Source organism: Trichomycterus rosablanca, chromosome 9 (assembly GCF_030014385.1).
Source record: "Trichomycterus rosablanca isolate fTriRos1 chromosome 9, fTriRos1.hap1, whole genome shotgun sequence".
NCBI lineage: Eukaryota > Metazoa > Chordata > Actinopteri > Siluriformes > Trichomycteridae > Trichomycterus > Trichomycterus rosablanca.
In genome coordinates, this window is record NC_085996.1 from 11,056,937 (window position 1) to 11,076,958 (window position 20,022).

The 20,022-nt window shown below is 35.3% G+C and overlaps 1 protein-coding gene across 5 annotated transcripts in view; it reads right to left on the reverse strand.

Annotated features, from left to right (window-relative positions):
• Positions 1 to 11,408: 11,408 nt before the first annotated feature.
• myo6a (myosin VIa) overlaps positions 11,409 to 20,022 on the reverse strand; it is a 128,464-nt gene continuing 119,850 nt past the window's right edge. For 3 of the 5 annotated variants that reach the window (XM_063001871.1, XM_063001869.1, XM_063001873.1), the window contains 3 exons: positions 19,195 to 19,221; positions 15,397 to 15,615; positions 11,409 to 14,732 (listed from right to left, as the gene is read on the reverse strand). In XM_063001871.1, coding sequence (XP_062857941.1) covers positions 14,533 to 14,732; positions 15,397 to 15,615; positions 19,195 to 19,221 — 446 coding nt within the window. In that variant the 3' untranslated portion in view covers positions 11,409 to 14,532. The remainder of the gene's footprint in view (positions 14,733 to 15,396; positions 15,616 to 19,194; positions 19,222 to 20,022) is intronic. The other 2 variants (XM_063001872.1, XM_063001870.1) reach the window with 1 other exon arrangement.

The following is a 20,022-nucleotide window of genomic DNA, read 5'->3' on the forward strand; positions in this document are numbered from 1 at the left end:
TACAGTAACGATTTAAAAATGTAAAAAAAATTAACAAAAATCGTGAAACACAAATTTTGATAAGACAAAGGTTGTAGTAGTTAACTAGTCACCTGTACTAGTTACTACAACCACATAAAAAAATTATAAGTCCCACAGCATGAGTACAGTAACGATTTAAAAATGTAAAAAAAAATTAACAAAAATCGTGAAACACAAATTTTGATAAGACAAAGGTTGTAGTAGTTAACTAGTCACCTGTACTAGTTACTACAACCACATAAAAAATTATAAGTCCCACAGCATGAGTACAGTAACGATTTAAAAATGTAAAAAAAATTAACAAAAATCGTGAAACACAAATTTTGATAAGACAAAGGTTGTAGTAGTTAACTAGTCACCTGTGCTAGTTACTACAACCACAGAACAAATTAAAAGTCCCCCAGCAAAGGTACAGTAATGAGTCAAAGTTTTATAAAAATTAACAAAAATCGTAAAACGCAAATTTAGAAAAGACAAAGGTTGTAGTAGTTAACTAGTGACCTGCACTACTTACTACAACCACGTTTCAAATTAAAAGTCCCTCAGCAAGTGTACAGTAATGAATCAAAGTTTTATAAAAATTAACAAAAATCGTGAAACGCAAATTTTGATAACACAATGGTTGTAGTAGTTAACTAGTTACCTGTGCTAGTTACTACAACCAGGTTTCAAATTAAAAGTCGCCCAGCAAGGGTACAGTAATGAGTCAAAGTTTTATAAAAATTAACAAAAATCGTGAAACGCAAATTTTGATAAGACAAAGGTTGTAGTAGTTAACTAGTCACCTGTGCTAGTTACTACAACCACAGAACAAATTAAAAGTTTTACAGCATAGGTGCAGTAATGAATCAAATGTTTTAAAAAATTAACAAAAATCGTAAAACGCAAATTTAGAAAAGACAAAGGTTGTAGTAGTTAACTAGTGACCTGCACTACTTACTACAACTACGTTTCAAATTAAAAGTCCCCCAGCAAAGGTACAGTAATGAGTCAAAGTTTTATAAAAATTAACAAAAATCGTAAAACGCAAATTTTGATAAGACAAAGGTTGTAGTAGTTAACTAGTGACCTGCACTACTTACTACAACCACGTTTCAAATTAAAAGTCCCCCAGCAAAGGTACAGTAATGAGTCAAAGTTTTATAAAAATTAACAAAAATCGTAAAACGCAAATTTTGATAAGACAAAGGTTGTAGTAGTTAACTAGTGACCTGCACTACTTACTACAACCACGTTTCAAATTAAAAGTCCCTCAGCAAGTGTACAGTAATGAATCAAAGTTTTATAAAAATTAACAAAAATCGTGAAACGCAAATTTTGATAACACAATGGTTGTAGTAGTTAACTAGTTACCTGTGCTAGTTACTACAACCAGGTTTCAAATTAAAAGTCGCCCAGCAAGGGTACAGTAATGAGTCAAAGTTTTATAAAAATTAACAAAAATCGTGAAACGCAAATTTTGATAAGACAAAGGTTGTAGTAGTTAACTAGTCACCTGTGCTAGTTACTACAACCACAGAACAAATTAAAAGTTTTACAGCATAGGTGCAGTAATGAATCAAATGTTTTAAAAAATTAACAAAAATCGTAAAACGCAAATTTAGAAAAGACAAAGGTTGTAGTAGTTAACTAGTGACCTGCACTACTTACTACAACCACGTTTCAAATTAAAAGTCCCCCAGCAAAGGTACAGTAATGAATCAAAGTTTTATAAAAATTAACAAAAATCGTGAAACGCAAATTTTGATAAGACAAAGGTTGTAGTAGTTAACTAGTCACCTGTACTACTTACTACAACCAAAATACAAATTAAAATTCCCCCAGCATGGGTGCAGTAACTAATCAAAAAAATTGTTTAATTAGCATAAATCAAGAAACGCCATTTTTTATAAAAGTAAGGTTGTAGTAGTTAACTAGTCACCTGTTCTAGTTACTACAACCACAATATAAGTTAAAAGTCTTACAGCATTGGTACAGTAACGAATCAAACATTTAAAAAAAATACAAATTAATAAATGAACATTTTGTTATAAGGAAGGTTGTATTACTCACTTAGTCATTTATACTACCTACTACAGTACAGTATTCAATCAAGGTGTAATAATATATTTTTATATAATTAATGTTTTGGTATAAACCCGAAAGGTGAACTACTTACTACAACTAACAATTGCACTTGAAAATTGCAATAATTACTATTCTTAGTTCACAAATGATCAACAATTTTCAATATTGCAAAAGGTTTTAAACATGTGTCCAACTTTTTTTTTTATGTATTGCAGTATGATCTGTATGCTGAACATACAAAGGAGAAGCTCTCTCGAACATTATTGTTACATCTATTAGATCATCTTTAATAAAAAACTTTTCACAAGCTTACCAGTCTATGTTAATTTCAATTTCAATTTAATTTAATGTTTCCTTTAATACAATGTAATGTATCAGATAGTGCATACGTATTATTGGGAGTCAAAGGCATAAAACAATTGCAATAAAGCTACTGACTCACAAACTAAATGCATATTTAAGATTAAATCACAACATGCCTGGGCATCATAATTGGTAAGCTCCTTGTTGTTAACCAATTTGAAAGTGGATCTAATGTTTCTGATTTACAGCATTGGGCTAAGGAAAAGTAAGTTTGGAAGAATTAAAATCAGTTAATTAGTCCACACAAATTTGTTGCAAAGTGTATTGTGTATGCTGTTTGCCTTAGTAGCATAAACACTTAATATGAGCAAGATTAAATGCAAAGTAAGCAGCAAACCAAAAGGTGACAGTAAACCAAGCCATATATAACAGAAGACTGACATGTCGAGATGTAACCAATCAACTCTCAGCTACCACTTCAGGCATTGTAAACACCCCTACACCTTAAGGTCATTAGGATTAGTAGCTGTCAGGCAGACAACATTTACATTTTCAGTATTTAGCAGACGCTTTTATCCAAAGCGACTTACACAATGAGCTGAACACAATGAGCAATTGAGGGTTAAGGGCCTTGCTCAGGGACCCAACAGTGGCAACTTGGTGGTGGCAGGGCTTGAACCGGCAACCTTCTGTTTACTAGTCCAGTACCTTAACCACTGAGCTACCATTGCCCCTGTGATAGCTCAGTGGTGGTCAGACAAAATGATACAGAGCCAACAATATATCATTAATGAAAATCCGGATATTGGCATCTTGCTCAATGGATAAGGTAGGTTCTAGTAGACATTTTGTAATATTTATTTATTACAAATATTTGTTATTTATGTATTATTTGCATATCTGCTAAATGTTTCGTAATAATATGTTAATTACAATGTAATAAATGTAATAAATATTTTCCTGGCATATTAGCCTTAATTGTGAACACTTTGTGCAATTATAGCCAACTTAAGCCAAATAGTATGATTATATAAAATTATATTTTGCTGTCTTTTAGTGATATGGAACAGTAATTAACAAATATCTTAATAAATTTTAATTAAACATTGACCTGGAAATAAATGTGTTATTTTGGGCAATGTCCATTACATGCTGCCATTTTTAAAGTTGAAATGTATTCCAAGATTAAAATAATTTTATTTCTCAATGAAATTAAAGTATTTAAAATCGTTAAAACAGTAAAGCATAATTATCGAAGATAGATATGTCTATATCACCTTAATATAATAATAACTTAGCATATTAACATATTACAATATAATTATGAATATGTATAACTACACTTACGATACAGTTGCATTTTATTTATAAAGTTGGATTTAATCCACAGTGTAGCTTAATATTATAATGGAACTTGAAAATGCAAGATTTTCAAGTTTTTAATTATTTTACATGATTAAGTTTTTAAGTGGTGGATGTTGGTAAACAAACCAGTAACAAAGGATTGAAAGACTTTTGTACATATTCTGGCAAGACTACAGAACACTCGCTGTATGGATGATGCATGTGACATTTTTCAATCATTTTGTACTGTGCTGTTAAACAAGAACAAGAATGATGATGTTCTCAGAAACATTAGAAGACTTGAAGATCTTATTGCTACAGCCAAAATATGTGACCTTGAAGAATTTCAGATGACAGAGCAGCTGAAATCGACCAGGATGAAGGATTGCAGAGATTTTCCAAAACCCATGTGAGAACTTCACCTTTCTCTGCTTGTTTCAGGCGTATTTCTGATTCTGTTAAGTTAAAGATGAATAAAGAGGAAGAGTCATCAGATAAAAATCCATGCTACTGTCCAGGCGTCATCAACTGTTTGAACATTATCTTTCAATATTTCCTCTTTGGAGTGGAATTATGTTGGGGAATCTACTGACAAAACAGAAAACACTGATGACATTTTCTCTGAAAAAACAAGAGAGACGAATTGCCATGTTGAGGCATGGTTTGGTATAATCAAGCATAACATCCTAAACAAAAAGAAAGGATTGCATCCAGGACAGTTTGTGAGGAAAATGCACAGTTCTCTTCAGGGCAGGTACACTGAGCACATTGTCTACCACAGTTTCCCTGATGGCCTTCTTGTAAAACCACTTAAATTACAAGACATCAGCCTGTCTCAGGAAATGTGGGCCAAACATCAGGAGACAAAAAGGACAGAGGTTTCTCAAGTCAAAATTTTGGGGCTTAAACCAGCAACCCTCTGATCACTGGTCAAGTACTTTAAACACTAGGCTACAGCTGGCTTAAATAACTACTACAACCTTCGTCTTATCAAAATTTACATTTGTAAATTTTTATTAATTGTTTAAATTTTTTGATTACCCACTGTACATATGCAGTGGGACTATTAATTTGAAATGTGGTTGTAGTAAGTAGTACAGGTGACAAGTTAACTACTACAACCTTTGTCTTTTCTAAATGTGCGTTTCTCGATTTTTGTTAATTTTTTAAAATTTTTGATTACTTATTATACCCATGCTGTGAGACATTTCTCTTATATTGTGGTTGTAGTAACTAGTACAGGTCACTAGTTAACTACTACAACCTTTGTCTTTTTAAAATTTGCCTTTCTCGATTTTAGTTAATTTTTTGATTACCTATTATACCCATGCTGTGGCACGTTTAACTTATATTTTGGTTGTAGTAAGTAGTGTAAGTGACTAGTTAACTACTACAACCTTTGTTTTATAAAAAATGGCGTTTCTTGATTTTTGTTAATTTTTTTAAATTTTTGATTAGTTACTGCACCCATGCTGGGGAAACTTTAATTTGTATTTTGGTTGTAGTAAGTAGTACAGGTGACTAGTTAACTACTACAACCTTTGTCTTATCAGAATTTGCGTTTTACGATTTTTGTTATTTTTTTTTACATTTTGATTAGTTACTGTACCCTTGCTGGGGGACTTTTATTTTGTATTGTGGTTGTAGTAAGTAGTTCAGGTCACTACTTAACTACTACAACCTTTGTCTTATCAAAATTTGCGTTTCACGATTTTTGTTAATTTTTATAAAACTTTGACTCATTACTGTACCCTTGCTGGGGGACTTTTAATTTGAAACGTGGTTGTAGTAAGTAGTGCAGGTCACTAGTTAACTACTACAACCTTTGTCTTATCAAAATTTGCGTTTCACGATTTTTGTTAATTTTTATAAAACTTTGATTCATTACTGTACCCTTGCTGGGGGACTTTTAATTTGAAACGTGGTTGTAGTAACTAGTACAGGTGACTAGTTAACTACTACAACCTTTGTCTTATCAAAATTTGCGTTTCACGATTTTTGTTAATTTTTATAAAACTTTGATTCATTACTGTACCCATGTTGGGAGACTTTTAATTTGTACTGTGGTTGTAGTAACTAGCACAGGTAACTAGTTAACTACTACAACCTTTGTCTTATCAAAATTAGCGTTTCACGATTTTTGTTAATTTTTATAAAACTTTGATTCATTACTGTACCCATGTTGGGAGACTTTTAATTTGTACTGTGGTTGTAGTAACTAGCACAGGTAACTAGTTAACTACTACAACCTTTGTCTTATCAAAATTTGCGTTTCACGATTTTTGTTAATTTTTATAAAACTTTGACTCATTACTGTACCCTTGCTGAGGGACTTTTAATTTGAAACGTGGTTGTAGTAAGTAGTGCAGGTCACTAGTAACTACTACAACCTTTGTCTTATAAAAATTTGCGTTTCACGATTTTTGTTAATTTTTATAATACTTTGACTCATTACTGTACCCTTGCTGAGGGACTTTTAATTTGAAACGTGGTTGTAGTAAGTAGTGCAGGTCACTACTTAACTACTACAACCTTTGTCTTATCAAAATTTGCGTTTCACGATTTTTGTTAATTTTTTTAAATTTTTGATTAGTTACTGCACCCATGCTGGGGAAACTTTAATTTGTATTTTGGTTGTAGTAACTAGTACAGGTGACTAGTTAACTACTACAATCCTCATCATATCAAAATTTGCGTTCCTCAATTTTTGTTCATTTTTTAATATTTTGATTCATTACTGTACCTATACTGTGGAGCTTTTAACTTGTATTGTGGTTGTAGTAACTAGTACAGGGGACTAGTTAACTACTACAACCTTTGTCTTTTCACAGATGTGCGTTTCTCGATTATTGTTCAAAAAAAATATTTTTTGATTACGTATTATGCTGTGGGACTTTTAATTAATATTGTGGTTGTAGTAACTAGTACAGGTGACTAGTTAACTACTACAACCTTTGTCTTTTTTAAATGTGTGTTTCTTGATTTTTTTTAAATTTTTTAAAAACTTTGACTCATTACTGTACCCTTGCTGAGGGACTTTTAATTTGAAACGTGGTTGTAGTAAGTAGTGCAGATCACTAGTTAACTACTACAACCTTTGTCTTATCAAAATTTGCATTTCACGATTTTTGTTAATTTTTATAAAACTTTGATTCATTACTGTACCCATGTTGGGAGACTTTTAATTTGTACTGTGGTTGTAGTAACTAGCACAGGTAACTAGTTAACTACTACAACCTTTGTCTTATCAAAATTTGCGTTTCACGATTTTTGTTAATTTTTATAAAACTTTGACTCATTACTGTACCCATGTTGGGAGACTTTTAATTTGTACTGTGGTTGTAGTAACTAGCACAGGTAACTAGTTAACTACTACAATCCTCATCATATCAAAATTTGCGTTCCTCAATTTTTGTTCATTTTTTAATATTTTGATTCATTACTGTACCTATACTGTGGAGCTTTTAACTTGTATTGTGGTTGTAGTAACTAGTACAGGGGACTAGTTAACTACTACAACCTTTGTCTTTTCACAGATGTGCGTTTCTCGATTATTGTTCAAAAAAAATATTTTTTGATTACGTATTATGCTGTGGGACTTTTAATTAATATTGTGGTTGTAGTAACTAGTACAGGTGACTAGTTAACTACTACAACCTTTGTCTTTTTTAAATGTGTGTTTCTTGATTTTTTTTAAATTTTTTAAAAACTTTTGTAATGCACCCAAACTGGGGGACTTTTAATTAATATTGTGGTTGTAGTAACTAGTACAGGTGACTAGTTAACTACTACAACCTTTGTCTTTTTTAAATGTGTGTTTCTTGATTTTGTTTAAATTTTTTTTAAAACTTTTGTAATGCACCCAAACTGGGGGACTTTTAATTATTATTGTGGCTGTATTAACTAGTACAGGAGACTAGTTAAGTATTTCAACCTCAAAATGTGCGTTTCTCGCTGTTTACTGTAAGCATACTGTAGGATTTAATACAGGTGTATTAGATGGTACACGCCACTGGGTAATTACTACACCTCGGAACTTTATAGACGCTCCCTTAGCACTTCCTTAGCATTTCAGCGCGGATGCACCTCACATTTACCAAATAACGTTAAATAAAAATTAACAGAAAAACCTTTTAAACAAAATTAATTGTAGTTTGTTCCTTGTTTACTGAGGTATCAGGTCGTGCAATTAATTAGTTTTTGGATGTTTATTAGCCGAGAACGAGCCGAAAGAAAGTCGAATGTCAGGCGAATGTCCAATATAAAACTAACTTTACCACGGTATCAGAGTTTAGGATAATCTGCGCTGTTTCAACCAATCAGAGTTTAGGATCATCTGCACCGTTTCAACCAATCAGAGTTTAGGATAATCTGCGCTGTTTCAACCAATCAGAGTTTAGGATAATCTTCGCCGTTTCAACCAATCAGAGTTTAGGATCATCTGCGCCGTTTCAACCAATCAGAGTTTAGGATAATCTGCGCTGTTTCAACCAATCAGAGTTTAGGATAATCTTCGCCGTTTCAACCAATCAGAGTTTAGGATCATCTGCGCCGTTTCAACCAATCAGAGTTTAGGATAATCTGCGCTGTTTCAACCAATCAGAGTTTAGGATAATCTTCGCCGTTTCAACCAATCAGAGTTTAGGATCATCTGCGCCGTTTCAACCAATCAGAGTTTAGGATAATCTGCGCTGTTTCAACCAATCAGAGTTTAGGATAATCTTCGCCGTTTCAACCAATCAGAGTTTAGGATCATCTGCGCCGTTTCAACCAATCAGAGTTTAGGATAATCTGCGCTGTTTCAACCAATCAGAGTTTAGGATAATCTTCGCCGTTTCAACCAATCGGAGTTAAGAATTGCTTTACTACGTCATCAAGTGTGTAAGCGAGATTCGTTTACAGTCTTTGGCCAGAGGGGGCGTGTACACATCTGAGTCAAAATCCCACACACACACTCACACACACTATTCCCATGTATGTGTCAATTTTGGGGACTACTCAGAAATTTGGTGGGCGGGTCTATCTCACTCAGATATACATGTTACAATGCTTAGTTTTGTGGGGACTCGATTTTAGGTCCCCACCATGTTACAAGTCCCCACCTTATTGGTGTGTAAACAGGTCAATGTCCCCAGATTAATAGCTTTGTGAACACACACACACACACAGACTAGCAAAACAGAACAGTCAAACTTTTAATTTAAAGCTGCAGCATGTAACTTAAGGAGCAATGGAATTCTGAGAACTCCCCTCCCATGCTATTAAAAGCAAAACCTGGGTAGGAATATTTTGTAGTATTTGTTTAATCTCAGCTGCTGCACCTTCCTAAAGAGGCAATCTAATGATGATGAATGGCCTGGTAATACATTTGTAAGCACATTTTAATAAGTTGATTCAATTTAGCAAACAGTCTAGTAGGTTTATTTAAAGCACCTAGAACCCAGGTACCCCAGGCACCATATACCCTAGGCACCATATACCCTAGATACAACACATCATACCTAATTTGTGTTACTTAAATTATTAGACAAAGCATGATAATAAGCTATGATCTAAACAATACTAAATGCTAAATGTACTGTTTTCTTTCTGTAGCCTATATTTAAAATTTAAAATCTGGATTGCATAGTTCAGAGTATGTCACTTGTTCAATAACCTGATTAGGGTGCCCTCAGTCAGCTCCTACTAAAGCTTAATAATCTTATGACACACACACAGATTAGCACTGCTACACACCCAAATATTAATATAAATCAGATGATAATAATAATAATAATAATAATAATAATAATAATAATAAAACACTATATTTACAGCATTGACATTGAAAAACTGCAGGTCAAAGTAAACTGGAGCGTAAACTGGGTAATACATCAGGAAAACAGAAAAGAGCTGACACAAAAATGCCTGGCTGCCTACAGAGGATAGACTGTGTTCAGTGCATGAAAGATAAGGTTGACACAGAAATGCACTTTTGTCTTTACTGCAGGAAAAAAAATAGATTTGAAACTCATATACAAAGAGATCAGTCAACTGAGGAAAAACTACCAATCTTCCTCGAGGAGGACACAGCAGCACTTGCTGTGAAATATATAACAATGGGTCACCACCTGAGTTACAGTGGGTAAACCCCAAAACCCTATCAACCCTTTCTTTGCTTGGAGCTTCAAATCACATTCTAAAGTCAATTAAAATTCCTTAAGGAGGAATCCGAGGAGAGCACGTCGCTGTACACGCCTCTTCCGACACGTGCACAGCCCTCCTCTACTCGTCCCTGCACTCTGCACAGGCGTCTCTTCCGCCAATCAGGGTCCTTACACAGCGTATGAAGACCCACACACAGTCCGGCTCCCACCCTGCAGATACGGTGGCCAATTAGTATCTGCTGCTGGCACTGCCAATTATGCCTGCCAGATGGCGCCCAAGGAACGCCCGAGGAGTTCAGAATCTCGGTGCTGGTGTGCTAGCGGAAAATCCAGCTGCGCCACCTGGACGCCTGACCCAGTTGTTTAAGCAAAAACTTACTTTTCAACCTGTTGAGGATCAAAGAAAGTTTGCCGTTTTCTACCCCTTTCCAAATATAGTGGTACCTTGAAACTCAATGTCAGTTGGTTCTGGGAGTGGCGTTGAGTTTAAAAGTCATTGAGTTTTAAGGTATTTTTTCCCACAAGGATGTATGGGAAACCTGTTAATGCGTTCCATGGTCCCATTGATTTGCATATATTTTAGGCTAATGTAAAATAATGTTTTTGTTTTTCACACTTATACACTGACAATAACGCAAATATTATACAAAAACACTGAAATAAAAAGCTGATTCTTACAATTTCTCAGAACCCCGAGCTGTAACACAGGTTTAAAAGTGAAACTGGAGCGTTCAGACTGGATTTGACGGTTATTCCACACAAATGCAGATTTGTCTCATATTCGCACTTTGATGATGTTTTACAGCACCACTCAAGCGAAATTTGAAATTAAATAAATACATTTTTAAAAAACAAACTGAACACGTTGAGTTTAAGGGAAACGTTGGGTGTGTTCGAAAAGCTAGTGTGCTGTCTACATAGGCAGCATTTTACGTCATCCTGTGCGCGCTCCCGAGAAGGAGGCTGTTCGAAATCCTAGATGCCTTAAAATCCTCACTTCTGAGGCATCTTATTATTTCAATGTTATTTTGGCTCAAGAACGAGTGAGCATCGAACGCTGCCTTAGTGATCAAGACAATCCCAGCATTCATGGCTGACAGGGCGGAGAAACGAATGGAGTTATTTCCAAACGTAAATAAAATATTACTGATTTTTAACTTGTATAAACTTGTACCGAGTGTTTTTATTTGCAAGTTCGGGCTTGTCAGGAAATTTAACCGTTACGGTACATGAAGGAAGATATATTGACGTTAGCGTGCTGTGCTACCTCAGTTTATTGGTTTTAATGGCGAGATGCTAAATGCTAAACGCGAAATGCTAAACCCGATGGAATCGCTGTCTAAGTAGTGCGTTCGAATAGCCTGCCTTTTAAGTCACTGACTTATTAGAATACTCTCTACTAAGTCAGCTGCCTATGTAGACAGTAAGACAGCAAGGCAGCTCCCTAGGTTTTCGAACACACCCGTTGTGTTTGATGTAAAACAAAACAGGCCTGGCATGAACATATACACACTGAAGCAGAGCAGATGGGAAGAAAACCAACAACTTTATTTCGGTTGGTGAGGTCATGCACACAGTCGGATCCCCCCCCAGAGTCATCAGTTATTTGCTAGAATACATATTTGGTCCAACAATAACCAAACACACACAAAATCAGTTTCACACAATTTAAAAATTATGGTTAATCAATTATTGCATAAATTCTTTACAGTAGATTTGATGAGATGAACAGAATGTATAATTTAGACTATGAAGAAAAATAAATGTGTATGTATGCTTTGTGCAGTACAACAACAAAAAACAAGAATATAAGCGATTTTAATTAATGAAAACTAATTTAAAATAAGTAGTGTCAAGTTTGTGTTTGAGCAGTTTATTTTATAACTGGTTCTATTCTGTACATTCAGTAGAATGTGGAAGAGCATTTAGGAATGTTAGAAAAACTGCTCTGAAAAATATAGTGCATCTCTTAAGGTTTAGTCCTGAACTACCAGTGTTTTCACCTCGACACTTCGCTTTAGTGTAAACATTTGATGAATATTATTAGCATGCAAATAATCAACTAACAAACAACTTAAATCATTTAGCATTATTGTAAGTGATATTGTGTGCATGGTGGTAAAAATGAACATAGAAAAGAATAGTTCCAGTTGTAACATTTTAAAACAGAACAGTCACAGAACTTTTCATTTAAAGCTGCAGGATGTAACTTAAGGAAGAATGGAATTCAGAGGGAGACCTCCCTGGTACAAACATGCTATTGAAAGCAACCTGGGTAGAAATATTTTGTAGTATTTTTTTATCCAGCTGCTGCACCTTCCTAAAGAGGAAATCTAATGATGGTGAATGGCCTGGTAATACATTTGTAAGCACATTTTAATAGGTTAATTCAATTTAGCAAACAGACTCATCTAGTCTAGTAGGTTTATAGAAAGCACCTAGAACCCAAGTTCTACTTGTTTTAATTCCTATTTATAGCCTTAAAAGAGCAAACCATACTATATACCCTAGATACAACACATCCTTCCTAATTTACCTTCTAAACTACAATCTAAACAAGATTAAATGCTAAAAGTACTGTTTCCTATCTGTAGTCTATCTTTAAAATCTGGATTGCATAATTCGGAGTGTCACTTGTGTATAATAACCACAGATCTCTCACATAAAAATAAACCCAATACCCTCTCCTGAGTCATTTCTCAACTGGCCTGAACTGATTTGGCAACTCAAACTCGATGCGCAGACCTACAAAGCAGACGCTGCACAAATCAAACAAAAGAAAGCCAGCCTGGTTATTTCATGAACGTACCTCCTTACCTTGCATACGAATTCAAACTCAAATCCAGAACTGTACAGTACTTAGGGATGCATTCATGACAGCTACATTCGTATTCGGTTTGCCACGACTAAAATCTGGCAACCGTAGCTGGCCAGAACGACGTGAGGTGTACCATTCATGAGTGCTCAGCATAGTACACGTTTCCATGTAGATCAGATAAACGATGCCGCCCATACATATATTTAAAGTAGTAATAGTTGCATACAGCAGCTTTAAACAACTATATGTAAAAAAAATGAAGTGTTGACAAAGTTAGGATGACACACAAATATAGAACAAGTGAATTATTAACACTTCTTTATCAATATTTATCCATTATTATACAAAAATAGCATATTTAGATGCATCTTAGAAAGAATCACCCTGACATTTAGATATTAAGGCCTCTTACTTGCAGTTATAGACGTTCTGAAGAAAAATATTCACTGTAAATCACATTCATTTAGAAATCACATAAATAAACGAAAGCAAGCAAAGGAAAAAATCTAATTGAAATAAAAGGAAGAAATAATTTACCGAGTTCGAGAAAAAAAAGTGCTAAATGTGAATTCCCTTCAATCTAAAACAAAACAAAAAAAGAAACAAGACTATGTATGTGTGTGTTTGTGTTTATGGGCTGGCAGTGGAGTAAGATTGTGTAGGTGTGTGTAGATGTGTGTGTGTGTGTGTGTGTATTCATACAGTGTGTCTACTCTGGTGTGTCAGTAGTTCAGTAAGGTGTAAGTCAAAAGTTGACATACACTCGTATGGAATGTGTATGTCATTGCAGTCTTGGAATCACAAAGTTCATTTTGTCTGACTGAATGAGTGAAACATAAATCAACCAATTCCAAACTTCCATAATGTCATTTTACTTTGTGGCATGTTCTCATAATTCATTATTAATTATAGAGGACTATAAATGGTGAAGTATCTGTGTCTGTATAAATAGGGCTAGTTTAACTGTGTGCTTTACTAGGTTCGGGCAACAGTACTAGACCATGAGTAATGGTCTCATACCAAGGTGAAAAAAACAACTCACTCTAGGATGTTTGTCCATGTGATCATATAATCCACAAACCATCAAAAACAGGTCTGGCAGAGTTGAAAAGCTGCCGGAAAATTGGTGATACTGGTTGCAGTCAAGCAAGCTTTTATTCACCATGGTTTAAGTTGATTCCATGCATGATAACTTCTGCTTGTGCTTTTTATAGTCTGTGTGATCAATAACAACATTGAGTTTTCTAGCACAGGTTTGTTTACTTGTGTGGCAGACTCTAAGCACATGTATATAAAGCTCGCTGGACTGTGGACAGTGTAACTTGTGTTCTAGCAGGTTCTAATTTATGACTGTCCTGTATTTTGACCATAGTATAAGGTAACTGGGTTTACTTCCTGACCTTGGCCCAAGGATCACTGCTTTTGTGCTTGATTATGAGTGCAGGTACATACCGTAGGTATATGGGCACAGAAAAGTCATGAGGAATAGGATGTTAGAGGTTATGCCACAAAGATACCTGACATTATAGAACTTTCTACATCATTTAATTAATAATTTAAGTTAAATGTATACTTTTGACCAGTATAGTTGTAATAAACCTTTCATAAATGTATGAGACTCTGTGAAAGTATTTATTCTGCAAAAAGGTGCAGAAATCATTTAACTGCAAAGACTGCATGACACAAAAGTATGCAGACTTTTAACTTCAACTATAAGTACCAGCCAAACAAGCACATGAGGAATGTTGAGTGTTTGTAGAAGTGTGTGTGTGTGTCTATTTGACTCGCAGCATGGCAGCATTGGTGCGACATAAAGGTTGATCGTATGCGCCTCTACTTGGGTGTGTTCTCCAGCATGGCTGTGGCATAGGTAGGTCGTGCCTGGTGGTTCTCGATGGCGGCCCTCAGATATTGGACACCTCCGCAGCGCTCCCAGATCTCCTCAAACTGGCGGGGGAGAATCTCCGCCCCACGCTTCCGGGTCAGACCTGTCTCATCCAAATTCAGCTCACACATCTCCATATCGTCCTTACCTACGAAAGATTCGAAACCAAAATTGGCCTTGAGGTCAAACTGTGAAGAGTCTGGCGGCTGTGTCCCAAATTGCACGCTACTTTACTAAATAGTATGACTAATTTGTGCAGTTGTGAAGGTTTTATTAGCACATTATATAGAACATATGATGTGGTTTGGCCATCAGACAGAAGAATACTTGCAAATAATGAATGTATAGAATGCAAAAGTAAATAATGGTGTTTTTCATCACAGGAAAGGATGCAAAAAGAACAACAGTGCGTCAAAACACGTTTAAGAGAACTGAATACAATGTTAAGTCATTTTCTGAAGCATTTACTGTAATATTTGTTTGCTAATGTTTGTGCTTTGTCCGTATGTGTGCACAGCCTAGACTAGCCAACAACCACTGAGATCCAGGTCAAATCCAGGCACAGACATGACTGGCTATGTCCGAGGAAGGAAGAGACGGCCAAAGCTGTGTGACAGCAGAAGTGTGGAAAGCAGAACTGTGTTTCCCTGAAATCCCAGTGGACTACAAACATCTGTGAAACAACTGATAGTGTTTACCCTAGTGAAGAAATGTCCTCTTGCTAAACATGATTATGTGACTGACTGAGCAAGTCCATGAAAGTCCATCTGAAAGTCACATTTGTAAGAAGTGTAAATCTAAGAAGAGCTCACCTGCCACCAGTAGAATAGGCTGTTTTTCGGGGTGCAGCTCCATCTGCCTGGCGATCCACGGCCCATCGAAGTGGGAGTACCACCATCCCTTCTTTGTATTCTCTGGATCTTTGTACTGATCGCTTGGCCGGACGAAGGGGATGCGGAAGTAGCGCTGTGGACGGTGTGCCAGGATTTCGTACTGCTGAACTGGGATCTTAGGTGGCACGTGAGACTTGGCTGAAAGTAAAGAGGGCAATCGTGGTGAGTATATACATTTAAAAAAAAATGTATATATGATTCATGTTATGAACATTTAAACAGTATTTTTTTTTTTTATTAAATGGTTAAAAAGTAGTTGGTTGACATCAGTAAAAAGCAGGTAAAGGTTGCTGTTTTATAGATTGTTATAGCATCACCATAAAAGAAGACCTTGATTACTACTATTACTACTATAACTAATACTAGTATTTTACTAGTCTTTCCTTCCAGTTTGTTTCCAGCATGCACAATAGTTGCTGTGTTTCCTCTCTGTATTAAAAATGATTCCTTTAAAAAAAATAAAATACTACATTGCCTTCATTGTTTAGTAATAAGTATATAAAATGAAAAGGTGGCCCTGGTCAATACGTTCATTCTTCTTATTATTCTAAATAATGTTGAATTATTTGTAGAGGGAAACTATATTAAACTGTAGACAGTTATGGATTATTTGAATAAAACAGCACAAGATAATGAGCGTTTTGTTCCGGAATTCCTGCTCTGCAAACAAAGTGGTCTTAAATTAGCCAGTACTATGGGGTCAATAACTTAATCAATAACAAATCACCTTTAGTGTGTGTCTAGTTCACCTTGTAAGTACACTGTTCCACTCACTGCATCTATACAGTTTTGATCAGTATTAAAAAACGTTGCTCTTCAGTACAATGGCCACAAAAATGTTATTACTGTAGCAATTGCAGTGGTATGTTTTAGCTTTTATTGTGTCGAATCTTTCATTTTTACTGTTTTTCTTCTGAGGGCCAAAAAAATAACAAGACGTTTCTATTACTGGTTTCTATTACTGGAGTCCAGCTTCTTCTTAAGGATCCCCATATGCTCCCAAATTAACTGTGAAGTGATCACTGCATTTATAATCCTTTAAAGGAGGGTCTGTCTTGTAATCTCTGTTCCAGTGGGAGCTGACCAGATGCCCAGACCATTTTGGCTAGATACTCTCATGACGCAGCAGGTCTGTACTGAGAGTCATACAGAAAAAGGAGGCTTAACATTAAGAATCCTGGAGTCATCAAGTTTTTTAAATGACACATATAAGCCACCTTAATGCCAACAATCTACAGGACACATATACATGTTAGAGACTCTGTATGATTTTGTGGATTTGTTTGTCCCAAAGACCCTGGAAACCTTGCTGGGATATGTGCCATCAAGGACTCCATGAAGTACCAGAAGTTTTAAATACAATCTAATCACATCTAGGAAGAAGCTTTTTAAAGCTGTGCTGTGGTTGGATATCCCAGCAGGACAATGATCCAAAACATGTCCACATCTGTCACTTGACTTGAAGAAAGGACCTATAGCAGATGAAGACTGGATTATTCACACTGTGCTGTGGGTTCAATGAAAATGGAGCATCAAGCCAAGAGTCACATTCACACATGGTATTTATACAGACAGTCCCCTTCTTCCAATGACCCCCAATACTAATTGGAACCGGTTTGAGCTAGTTTAGGGCGTGAGTCAACTCTCTGAGTCAACTTATCTTAGCAAGTCAACTTAGCAAAAACACCCTGCTCAACCTCGCAATGGTTTCATAAAATCATATGATTAACGTTCGCAACAGCCTGTACTTTTCCACTAGAACAAACAATTCTCGATAATTTTTCTACTTCAGAGGATTAGTGAAGTGTCAGCAGGAAAGTAGAAAAAATAGGTCACCTTTTTTAATATATTTTTTTCTACACTTATGTGCTGAATGTCAACCCGAGGACACTTTCATTACTAATTCTGGTCAAGAGTCAAATCAGCATTACCCACAATCAGCATTACCCACAATCAGTGTTACCCACAAAGCACATTTAAACCGATGGTTCAAAGAACCCTTGTTTACACTTGTTTATCCTCTTAAATTATGGACCACACGAAGCTCCTGCCTAGTTGGTATGAAGAACTGCAGCTATACCATCCCTCTGTGAATAGGATTGCCCTTAATGAAACTAACTCGTGTTGACTGTCTTATTCAAGTTCATAAAGCTATTATAGTTCTGTCATGATCAATAGATTTAAACATAATGCTCTGGTCAAATCCCATCTCTTCCCACGATGCTGCCATGCCCACAACTCTCATCTCCCAAGTGAACAATTTTGCGCCCGTAAAGTCAATATCGCCGTAATAAATCAACTACTGTGAGTTGTTTCATTATCGCAATTCCTAATTCACTTGTACGTTGATGGATAAGAATGCATTGATTTTCTTTAACTGCATCCTAGAACAAAATAAGTTGCTATAAGAAAAGCTTATTTTTATTCTAATGTACCCAATGCTGGCATGCTGGTAGACCATATCCCCCTAATATATAACATATGAAATATCTCCATAATAAAACACTATTAATGTTTTCAGGTACATTATATCATTGCACTAAAACAAACACGTAATAAAAAAAAAAAAAAAAAAAAAACACTCAAATGCATTTAGCAGATTCTTTTTTAGTAAAAAGCCATTATTATTGAAATAAGGTAGGAAGCATAAAACACCGCTCTATGCAATATTTGGGCACATTTAATTAAATTACATAAGTTGTGGATTTAATAAATAAAGACGACCTCTGCAGCAAATACATTTTTTGCAATTTGCACTTTATTTTTGATACATTTAAAATAATGGGGCAAATGAGTTTAGAAACTGGCACCTGCCACCATCATGGTTTTATGACAGTAAAGATCTAGCTCTTCAAGATGCACTTTCTAAAGTTTAAATGTTATTGAGAGAAACTATGGAAGTTAAGGCAAGATCTAGAAGACCAAGACTCTCCAAAAAACAAAGGCAGACAGCCAAAGGACATGCAGGGACATTTAGTTGACACAGTGTTGTGTAGCCTTTGCTGCATGGTACAGATATTCGCTGTACTTAGGACAATTTATCTGTAAACTTACTAAAAGCAGTAACATCCAAAGTTTACCAAACGACATCCAAATAAGATTTGACTCCTTGGAAACAATCACCAAATATGTTGGGGAAGGGGGGGGGTTGTTTTTAATTAAAAGAACACCTAGTGAAATGTTAAGCACAGGGTGGGTTTATTTTGCATTGGAGTTGTGTGGCAGCCAGTGGCACTGGAAACAATGCATGGTAAATAAAAGAATGGATTTCACTAAATATGAGGCAGTTCAGGAAACTAAAGCTGGCTTCTACAACAAACGTACCTCAAATTTAACCGTGCTCATGACTTACTACAATCAATACTACAAAATCGGTGGTACATTGTCGACATGTTATGCTTAGACACCCCGAGAGTGGGTAAACATTCTTAAAAAGCTTTCTATGTGTAACTATGTGTTTTTTAAGTACCAATGTAATAGGTTGTCCAAATGTTTTCACATAATATAATGACTGTCTAATAACTGTCTGTTACAGGTGCTGTTGTACAGTTTGCTGCAGTGGTTGTTCTCATTTAAAACATTTACATAATATGTCATTTAACTAGAGGTCCCCAAACTATTGGATACAACTGTGGAGAGGTTAAATAAATGTAACTTGGTTATTAAGTGCAGTTTAGGTGTTAAGTAGCATTGTTGACAGCATTGAGCACTACTTACAGAAATGTAATGCATGTCGTGTATGACCTACAAATAAATGAGCCAAATGTTATGCACACAAAATGCAACAACAGTGACCTTTGGCAGACCTACACAAATGATTTGGTACAGTAAACATACAAATACTCTCTCATATATACTTTGGTAAATGTTACAATATGATTGTAATTTCATAAACTGCATAGATTTTGACTAATATATATTTTTTATAATTTTTTATGTTGAGCATTAATCTTATAATGAGAAAACCATAAGGCTTTGTAACTGTAATCAACATGTGGTTTAAAAAATATTATTCACTGGTTATTTAAATATAAAAAAATTTATATTATTATTTCATTCTAAATTGGAAGTTCATTCTAAATTGCTACACCATTATTTTAGATTTTTAGAAAAAAAAATTGATCCCAACAACTTATTATTTTCTGATATTCTTATTTATAGATAAAGACATACTGTTCCTGTAGAAATTCCTGCTTGACTTTATTGGTAAGTTTCAAAATAAGTATGAGAGGAATCAGGCCTTTGTGCAGGTTTTTTAGGTATACATTAAACCCCATAAAGCTGTGCTATCTGTCCATCTGCCCTGTTTTTCATCACAGTTGCTCCTATAATAAAAGCCATAAAACCTGCATTAAAGTGGGTGCTGAGCAGGCATAAACCAGCCGCTCAGTAAAAAGCCATGTAGAACTGAGAGCTTTTGCATCTTCCTTATCGTCATGGTGACTCCCTACAAAAACCTTACATAATATTGTTAAATCAAAGTGGGCAGGGAGGTTGCAGTAGGTGCAACACAGTAGCACAGGTCCTGAAAAAGTGTCATTTTCT